The sequence below is a fragment of the Aristolochia californica genome, unplaced genomic scaffold (assembly GCF_029961685.1).
Source record: "Aristolochia californica isolate CCGP_79_NKW_82.1479 unplaced genomic scaffold, dmAriCali1.0.hap1 SCAF_1, whole genome shotgun sequence".
NCBI classification, from domain to species: domain Eukaryota; kingdom Viridiplantae; phylum Streptophyta; class Magnoliopsida; order Piperales; family Aristolochiaceae; genus Aristolochia; species Aristolochia californica.
The window spans coordinates 55,645,071-55,654,705 of record NW_027181770.1 but is presented as its reverse complement, the minus strand read 5'-3'; the positions used below and the strand labels follow the sequence as shown (position 1 = coordinate 55,654,705).

The following is a 9,635-nucleotide window of genomic DNA, read 5'->3' as shown; positions in this document are numbered from 1 at the left end:
AAAGTATTTTGTGATATTTAAGGATGATTATACTAGAGTTACTTAGTTATATTTGATGAAAGATAGTTTTGAAGTGTTTTCTATCTTTAATTTTTTTATACTATGGTTGAAAAATATTCTCAAAAGAAAACTCAAGTTTTTAGGTCTGATAATGCTAAAGAATATTTTCATCTCAGTTTCAAGTTCTTTGTCAACAGAAGGACATTATTTATCAATCATCATGTTCTTACACACCTTAATAGAATGGTGTTTTAGAAAGGAAGAATAGACACCTTAGCAAAGTTGCCAGAGTACTCATGTTATCCATGAATGTCCCACGATATTATTTGTCATATGTTATACTTACAACTCGTTTTCTGATTAATCGTATGCCTTCTAGTGAGTTATATGATACACTATTCTCAAAATTGTCTACTGATGCATCCCCTTTTCCCTAAGTTCTCGTGTGTTTGGATGCATATTATTTGTGCATACTTTGGGTCCTCACCAAAATAAGTTCAATCTAAGACTATCAAGTGTATCTTTTTAGATTATTCTAAAAACCAGAAGGGGTATGTATGTTACTCCCCTATCATGAGGAAAACCTTTCTTTCTATTGATGTCACATTGTTTGAAGATCAACCATATTTTTCATTTAGTTCCCTTCTTGTATTTCCATTTTCTGCAGTGATGCCCAGACTGGTTGTCTCATTGGATCACAATATTCCATAAGAAGAACTGCCATATACATCAACATCGAGGCTTTTGTCTCTTCCATTGTTGATCACTCACTTGTAGAGTCTCAAAATGTTCCCGAGGTACTCTAACTTCCACCTTCTGTTATTGTGATGGACCTTCTTATGACATTAAACCTACTGCTCTTTGCAAATAACCCTGTTCAAGTGCTTCTCACCCTATTGCACATTTTTTATTCACTCATTGGTTGTCTTTGAGTTGTGCTTCCTTCTTACCTACTATATAATCTTCTATCATACCTTCTACTTATGAAAAGGCCTCAAAAGATCCAAGGTAAAAAGTTGCCATGGATAAAGAAATACAAGCAATGTATAAAAATCATACTTGGGACTTGTCCTCTCTTTCCCCATCCAAGAAGACAACTAATTGCAAATGGGTGTTTATACTAAAATATAACTTTGACAATATAGTGGCTTGATACAAGGCAAGGCTAGTTGCTAAAAGATATAAATTATCTCACGGTATAGAATATGATGAAACCTTCTTTATAGTGGCCAAGTTCAATTTGATACAAGTTCTTATCTCTCTAGCAACCAATTTTAAATGGTCTATCTACTCGTTAGATGTTAAAAATACTTTTTTGAATGGTGATTTATGGGGTTTATATGATTCAAAACCACTTGGTTATGTAGTTGCAGGGAAGAAAGTATGTTGTCTGAATTAGGCTATTTATAGGTTGAAATAGTCTCTTCGTGCCTAATTTAACAAATTTTCTACAGTTGTATCCACCTTGGGTTCAGAAGATGTGAAAGTGATCACTCAGTCTTTACAAAAACAACTACAACAGGTAATGATTCTTAAAGTTGTTTGTGTTGATGATATTCTTATCATACGAACTAGGAAGTGACACTATGGGGATTCAGCAAGTGAAAAAAAAAATTGAATAAGGATTTTCAAACAAAAAACCTAGGGTTACTCAAATATTTTCTAGGTATAGAAGTTCTTCAAACCAGTTACAACATTATTTGGTCTCAAATGAAGCATCTTCTTGATCTATTAAAAGGAACTAGAATGCTTGGGCGTAAACTGGCCGATATACCTATAGTACTCAATGTTAACCGTTGTGTTGAATCGGGTGATAATGTTGATGTTGATAGATTCCAATAGTTGGTTAGAAAACTAATTTATCTTACAATTATGAGACCAAATATCTCTTATTTTTTAAGTGTCATCAATCAATTTATGCATCAACCTTGTCAGTCTCATTGGAGAGGATTCTATGGTATTTAAAGAAAAATCTAAATAAAATATTATTATATAAATGTCATGGTTATATCGATGTTGAAGGTTTTGCATATACAAATTGGATTGGTTCACCTAATGATAGAAAATCGACTTCTGGTTATTGTACAACTGTAGAAGAAAATTTAATCACTTGGAAAAGTAACAAACAAAGTCTTGAGGCAAAATACATGGCCATGATGCGTACAATAAGTAAATGAGAAAAATGTGAATCTTTTAAGGCTTTCATTAACAAATGAAGTTTCTGACGACTTTTTTTGTCCTCAACTGTTTTTACGTTTCCATGGAAGCTTCAAATTTGATGTTCTAAAGAACTCTCTCATTGTTGTTTTTTTCACTTGATGGCCCTTCACATTTCCATCCAACATCTGTGATCAGGCTTTGACAATTCAAGGGCTTTATCAGTAGCTTCCAAAGAAGAAGCAAATGGATAATGGTGGTCAGTGGGTTTATGCAAGTCCATCGCCAATTCAAGTTAATTATGCTTAAGATCTTCAAATTTTAGTGGCTGATTCCAAAAATATGGACTCAGCACAGATACTTCTTTGACTAAGAAAGCTTTTACACCATAAATATCTCTGTTATCCTTTTGCAACAGAGACTGCAACAGATTGCTTATTTAGAATTTGCTTATTTAGAATGAAATTTAGTCGCTCACACTGTGCCTTCATTTGTTGTAAGCTTCAGCTTGGAGTTGCAGAACACCTTGCTGCAAAATAAAGACGAATAATCAGATGTTTGGGATAGAGATCAGAAGTCCAGAGGAAGGGGCGCATGAGTAGAAGCTGCAGTCACCTGGATGCATGACAGTGTGTATTGGACATCAGTGTCTGAGATTTGATGGTGAAGAACCATCCTAATGCTGAAGGAACAAAAACCTCTTTTAGGTATATGATAAGTTATGTACGATATAGCGATTCACTAGAAACAGAATCGACTTGCATGGAAAGACCAGTATGAGTTCACCTTGACGAGCTTGCAATCATCACTAGTATACCATTCTCTTCCAAAATCTTGCAAAGCCTTTCCAGCTTGACGGTTGAACCATCCACGACATCAAAGAATACCTACGTAACCATTCAATTTTAATTTATATGTAATACAGGGATAAGTTAAAGTTCTAAGTGCATATTGGATGTCTGAGAAACTCATCCAGTTGATTCAGCAGGAGCAAGATTTTGACAAGCTGAAAATCGCACTGGTTTCTAGAAGCTCTACCCTTAATGATACTAACCATATTGGTCTCCACACTTGAAGTATCCAATTTAAGTCCATGGATTTGACTCAGTCCATCTGCAACATGTCGGGCAGCAGAAATTTATATTTAGTCACTTGAATCGCATATTGACAGTGCTCATGGAACAGTCTAATAACTAATGACAGTTAGGGCATTGATATATGTGGATCAAGGCAAAAGCTATTTCATCTTCATGCACCAGAAGGGCAAATGAAGTCAATAGAGATTGTAAAGGAATTGCCAATGTATTGACAGATAAAAAAAACTTTTAGCTTCTGGACTTGGAGCAAGTGAAAGGAATGGAGAGAACCTGCTAAAGCCTTTGCTTTCCTGTGATCATCTTGGAGTTTTGCAACGTTCTCCTGCAATGCAACATATGCAGCTGCACAGAGTATTCCAATCTGTCTCATTCCTCCACCTAAAGTTTTCCTTAGTCTCTTAGCCTGAAGTTGGGAAGTAATAGAGAGATAAATTCTATGAAAAAAATAAAAACGTTTGTTAAAGGAAACTTAGTTAATACAAGCAATCTAACAATCATGCACCTTTGCAATGAAGCTTTTTGAGCCTACAATGATGGATCCAACTGGGGCACCTATCCCTTTGGACAAGCAGACCTGGTTGTGAATCCCACACGAAGAAGCAGATGCAAAGAATGTGCTAAATGAGATACCAGAAAAAAAAAAAAAAACAGAACTTGTGTAGGTAATTCTTTCATTTAGAAAATCAACTATGGTCGAAATAATCACGAAGAGAGAAATGAAGATACCGAAACTGAATCAGCAGCCTGAACTAATCTGTGAACAGGAACCTTCAGGGCCTAGCATAAAAATTTTGTAGAAACTTAGATACTTATGGATGCAGCAATCAGTGAAGTATGCAATAAGGGTTCAAATTCATTTTGATGATCATCTTATAGATTATTCAAACCATCATCAAAACATAGAAAGCAGTTGCTTACAACTGCTGCGTTGAATATGCGTGCTCCATCAATGTGTAGCTTTAAACCATGCTTTTTAGCTAATGCTCCAACTCTGTCTGTATATTGCACAGAGATGCATCTACCTCCACAACTGCACTTGAAATGCTAGCATCAGTATGACATGAATGGTTATGGCAGCCATTGAGACTAAATATGCACTGAGTGACGTCTGTAATGCAAGATCTCAAGTACAATTTCAGGGAAGTGAAATGAAATGAAAAGAGACTTTTCCAGAGAGGACTAGCAGAATCTGTATGGCTCCAGTGAATTTACTGCCTGAAACCAAAGGATCCTTTTTAAATGCCATTATCATTTCCACCCAATGTTTATCATTCATATGATTCAGCTCGACCAAAACTTCTTACCCTCACAGCAGGTCAATAAAAAGAGAAAAAGGAAAGCCCTTGAAGGACGCAGAGGCAAACATTCTCTGTTGGGCACCCCACACCTAGTTTAAAAAATAGAAAATTGAAAGGTACTACTACTCTGTATTCCAAAGTTCAGAAAAAGGAACGTTAATGGTGTCCATGCACTATTTTAAGGAATTCGCAGTCCCATAAATAAATAATTTCAGCAATTTGCAGGAGCAGAAGGTAGTGAGTTTTCTTACTTGGCCTGCGAATTCTCCAAACAGATGAGCCTGGTGGTCGGGTAGTAAAGCTCGTCCTCAGGGTTTCGAATGGCCGCTTCAATCAAGTCAAAATCCATGGTTCCGTCTGGGTTATTCTTGACGGTTCTTGGATGCACACCCCCAATTGTGGAAATGCCTCCGTTCTCATAAACGTGGATATGGGATTTGTCTCCCAGAATTACTTCGCTGCCTCTGGTTTCGCAGTGGACGAGGACGCTTATGAGGTTACCCATGGTGCCGGAAGGAACAAAAATAGCGGCTTCTTTTCGCATGATTCGCGCCACTTCCGATTCGAGGCGGAAGGCAGTAGGATCCGAGCCTAAGACGTCGTCGTCTACTTCGGCGCTCGCCATTGCTGCTCGCATGGCTTCTGTGGGTTTTGTGACGGTGTCTGATCGAAGGTCCACTGTTCCGGTCACCATTGCCACTGGATTATGCCGATGATGCCCTCCCGCTCTCTTACTGATAAATATTTACAAATAATCTGTAAATAATTTGGACAATTCCTTATGCTGTTTGAAGGTAAAAGAGTTCAAATATCAACAACTTAAACCATTCAGAGACTGATCCTGGGTTGTTCCAACCGTTCGACAATGGCAAAAGAAACTCGAGCAAACAAAAAAAGAGGCATACCCACTCGGAACGAAGAAACTACAGAGTCTGACAGCTAAAAATGGAGCAGATTTGAGAGCAATCTAGAATCACCGTAAAGCTTTCACAAGGGGATTAAAGTGTCCAGTTGACAGCAAGGAAAAGAACTAGGACAGATAAGATTTTTATCTCGCCTGATAAACTTTCCCAATTTCAGCTACTTGAATGAGTAGTTTCTCTTGCTCTCCCGACTCCTCGAATCCGCTCGGTGGTGGGTAGCAAGAGAAAAAAAATGAGAAAAGGAAAAAAACGAACAAGAAAAAGTACGGTTCTCTTCTTCTTTTCAACTAACAAATGACATCAAACCTCGTCGGATACTCGGCCACAAATACGTCGCCAACTGAATATCACGTTAGACCTACACAAAAAGCATATGAAGATGAACCGACTCTGATAGAGCAGTGCTTTCTTACATTTTATAGATACGAAAAAGAAAAAAGTGAATTAGAAGCCTCCAGAAGCGCTTACAGACGATAGGATTTCCAGTCCCTCTCAGCAACAAAGGGGAGAAGAAGAGGAGTGCCTAAAAATGGCTTTTTGGTTTGGCTTTTTTCATAGCATTTGCACGAGACGTTCATCCAGATTTAAATTCGGGGAAGATGAGGAAGAGAAGTTGGTTTTGGCCAGTGCTTTGTCAGAATTTGCTTATCAACAACAAGAATGGTCATCAACAACGCCGGCTGTGCTTGCTGCTACAGTAGAATTCTTTCCTTTTTCTTTTACCAGCTTTGGTGGAGTACCCAATCAGACAGAATGCACGTACTTATCGGTCACGTAGGAAAGAGACGCTTTCAGGTTTGTTCCAGTGTTGGTGGATGCATGATGCGTCACTCCTCAAATCTAATTTAATACCAATAAATATACTTACTATAAATATTTATTCGAGTAATTTCATTTTTTGTATACTATAACCTATTTTAATATAATATATAGTTTTAATTAAAGTAAAAATAATTAATATTATTTTAATACCATATAAATATTATATTATTTTTTTGACGAGTACTATCGGTTTTTCAAATGTAAGATCACTCTCTTTCTCTCTCTAAAACATTTTTGAAAGGGAATTTACATGATAAAGTTGTGGCTCGAATATATGCCAATAAATAATCCATGTCTCTGTTTACTCGTGGGTTGGTGGGGGTATTTATAGCTTTCCTAACTCAAACTAGCAGTTATTTTTCTATTGACAAAAAATCAGAGAGGACTAAATTATTCTATTTTTTTTTTTTTTTTTTTTGTAGTGGGAAGGGTGTCATATCTTGAAAGGATATGAATGGAATAAGATGAAAACGGAAGGGCATTTAGGTAATTACATGAAAAAGAAAACAAAAAAGAAGAACAGGTAAGTCATAAACTATGTCATCCCCCTTTTCCCTCCTCTTTGACCCCTTCTAATTTCATGCTCCTCCTTGTTTGATTTTCAAAATGAGAAGCCTTAGATTCCCTTAGGTTAGATGATACGTTTTCTATCTCTGGATTTAAAGTTTGAAACTGAGTTGTCCCTTCTCATTTTCTCCATCTCTCTTGTTGATTTTCCTAATTTCGGTTATACTTTCCCTTCTCATAGCTCGTCACATGATCATTTTGAGTTTTAACTTGAACCGAAGCATTCTAAGCTCATATTTTAAATCGTTAGGATTTTGAAATTTTATCCTGCTCGATTTGAGGGTGTTTAGTGGTGTTTGAAGTTTTGGATTAAAACTAATTGGGTTCTTAAATTTCATATTTCGAATTTGATTATGTATGAAAAGAAGCATAAATTGGGTTCAACATATGAAATTGATGTTTTCAATTCTGATTTAGGGTAAATGACTTCTAAAATTCACGTTTGTCTCAATTTAAGCTTGATTAAAGTAGATTAAGTTTAGAATTTCAAAATTGAAGTGTTCAAATTTGTTGATTTTCAGAGCTTCATTGATTAGCTCATGGAAAAAAAAAGACAACATATTTGGGAGAAAACATGAAAAAGAAAGAGGTTATGGACTTGTATCCAAACTCTCCCCTTGAAGTTCAATTTATAGATGAACAAAATACAATATTACAAATATGCTCCTAAAACTTAAACTAATCACATCAATGTCATATTTATGAGATGACTTTTTATTTAGCCTCATGCCACCACTATGTGGACCTTCCTTGGTTTGTGGGCTTGAGCCCATCATTCACCTCTCTTGGATGTGTGGACTTGAATCCATTTTCTAACACATTTGGATGTGTGGGTCTTCCTTGGTCGTATGGGCTTGGGCCCATCTTCCAACACTCCCCCTCAAGCTGGAGGTGAGAGAACATTATAAACGCCCAACTTGCTGCAAATGGTATATAAGGTCTTCTTGTATAAAATAACAGTCCATTATATCTTCCAACACCCCCTCTGATGATCTTTTTGTTCTTGTCAAGAAACCCAATTAGAATAATAACACTGAGAGAAAAAATCATTCTTAACCATACGACAAAACTCCATCCATACTCCAGTCAAATGGTCATAGTAAAAAATACTCCCACACAATTTCAAAGGCGGAAAAGTAGCCCAATTGTGGGCACAGAGTCTACTCACTTTCTCAGAGTAGCTCAAAAAATACCTCTTGGGTGAATAATAGAATTAACTCATGCTAGATGTTGGGCACATTCCTATTACTTTTTGTAAACTTAGGAGTACTTATTTGAGAGTATGATAATGTGGCAAGTATCTAAAGGCTAAAATGATGCAAGTAGAAAAATAAAATTTTACCACCTTAAAGGAGTTTCATGTCCGATTTTCTAAGAGTTAGAATTCTAGCATGACAAGGAAACTTATAAGTAGACCCCCGAACTCATATTGGACTAAACAATGAGCATTTATTGTCAATTCAATGCCCTTCAAAAGCCTTTTCAATTGAAATTTTCATACAAACTCATTTGAGAGAAAACTAGTTGTTTGTCTTGGAAAATAACATCATTCTCTCAAGTTTCTCAGCCCTTAGCATTCTCAAGCTCTTCTACATCATCTCCCGTACTTAAATATTTGGAGAATAATTATCTTTCCAAAAGAAAGTTGTAAGTTTACTTTTATTCTTTTGTATGTTTAACTTTCTTTATTAGAGGTTCTCTGGTACGTTAACATTAAAACAATTGGTATTCTAGAGCCAGAAATCTAGAAAGGGGGTGTCAACTAGATCGACAATCTAGTTTCTGTTGAATCTCTTAGGGAGAGATCAAATTATATAATTGGGGATTACATTTGGCTTAAGGTATATGTTTTAAGAACAATCTTTGTACTTTTAAGGTCAATTTTTTTTGTAGTAGGGGTAACAATTGATCAGTTGTATGAATGAATAAGATTTTTTGACCTAATTGTTGCAAGAAATCATCAATGACTCAAAAACATTATGGGCAAAACCATGAGGGAATTATATTTACCCAAAGTAATTGATGTTGCTTGCCTAACAAGAGAGCATCATCAATGTATAAAGGTATCTGAAAAAGAAACATTAGTTGCACTTGATTCATTGTGGGCTTGTTTATTGAAATTGGATATCATGAGGAGCAATGAGCCATGGATGTAGTAGCCAATTGCCAAAGGTTGGAGGTCATCACTAGACTAATATGATGGTTTAGTCACTACTTAGATCTATTTGCTAGACAATAGAATGAATAACAGATTTTGGAGTTGAGACACAAGTTGTTGTTCCAGGTCCATTTTTACATGGACTCTTTTGGTTAGTTTACTATTGCAAGCCCTATAATCTAAGGTTTGAGCAGAGGAAGGTCCACAAAGCAAACTTCCTTTTTGATGTGTTTCCATTTGAGTTGGAGCTGTTCTATGGTAACCCTTTTTTGCTTTTCAAAGTATCATGAAGAGCAATCAACCCTTTCGAGGCTCTCTCTCCTCTGAGATTCCCAAGTCTAATCTCTTAAAACCCAAAAGCAAAAAACTCATCAGTTTTCACCGCAGCCTCCATTAAAAGGCTACAAGTAGAGGTTTCATAGATCAAGAAAAGGTACCGGATCATGCCAGAAGGTGTTTGTTAAATTTTCCTTTTCAGTTAGATTTAGTGCCTGTGAAGGCCCTGAAAGGAGGTTCGGCAGCCTAAGGCAGACGTGGAATCAGATGTCGACTTGAGAAATGTTTTCTTCCCTGGGTTTCACTTGTGGTTCGTAGTGGGAATCCATTGCAGGTC

General features: G+C 36.4%; 1 protein-coding gene across 6 annotated transcripts; it reads right to left on the bottom strand.

The window, feature by feature from the left end:
* Positions 1-2,089: 2,089 nt before the first annotated feature.
* On the bottom strand, positions 2,090-6,198 carry LOC137961848 (low-specificity L-threonine aldolase 1-like). Of its 6 annotated transcripts, none has more exons than XM_068808466.1 (11): positions 5,944-6,028; positions 5,378-5,833; positions 4,804-5,286; positions 4,173-4,284; positions 3,981-4,031; positions 3,757-3,828; positions 3,525-3,657; positions 3,212-3,270; positions 2,944-3,044; positions 2,773-2,839; positions 2,090-2,686 (listed from the first exon to the last, which is right to left on the bottom strand). In XM_068808466.1, exons 3-11 carry the CDS (start codon positions 5,244-5,246, stop codon positions 2,645-2,647), a joined length of 1,080 nt encoding a protein of 359 aa, XP_068664567.1. In that variant the 5' UTR covers positions 5,247-5,286; positions 5,378-5,833; positions 5,944-6,028; the 3' UTR covers positions 2,090-2,644. The 6 variants fall into 6 exon arrangements, with proteins under 6 accessions (XP_068664567.1, XP_068664575.1, XP_068664561.1 ...); XM_068808474.1 differs by having other exon boundaries at positions 4,804-5,308; positions 5,458-5,833; XM_068808460.1 differs by having other exon boundaries at positions 5,458-5,833.
* Positions 6,199-9,635: the final 3,437 nt, after the last annotated feature.

What these genes read in the sequence shown, in the direction of transcription:
- LOC137961848 (XM_068808454.1), bottom strand. Translation starts at nt 6,053, where the DNA reads ATGAACGTCTCGTGCAAATGCTATGAAAAAAGCCAAACCAAAAAGCCA. An exon ending in GAAAGCAAAGGCTTTAGCAG is followed by an intron (nt 3,271 to 3,524) that starts GTTCTCTCCATT and finishes GACATGTTGCAG; the next exon opens with ATGGACTGAGTCAAATCCAT. An exon ending in ACACACTGTCATGCATCCAG is followed by an intron (nt 2,687 to 2,772) that starts GTGACTGCAGCT and finishes TTTATTTTGCAG; the next exon opens with CAAGGTGTTCTGCAACTCCA.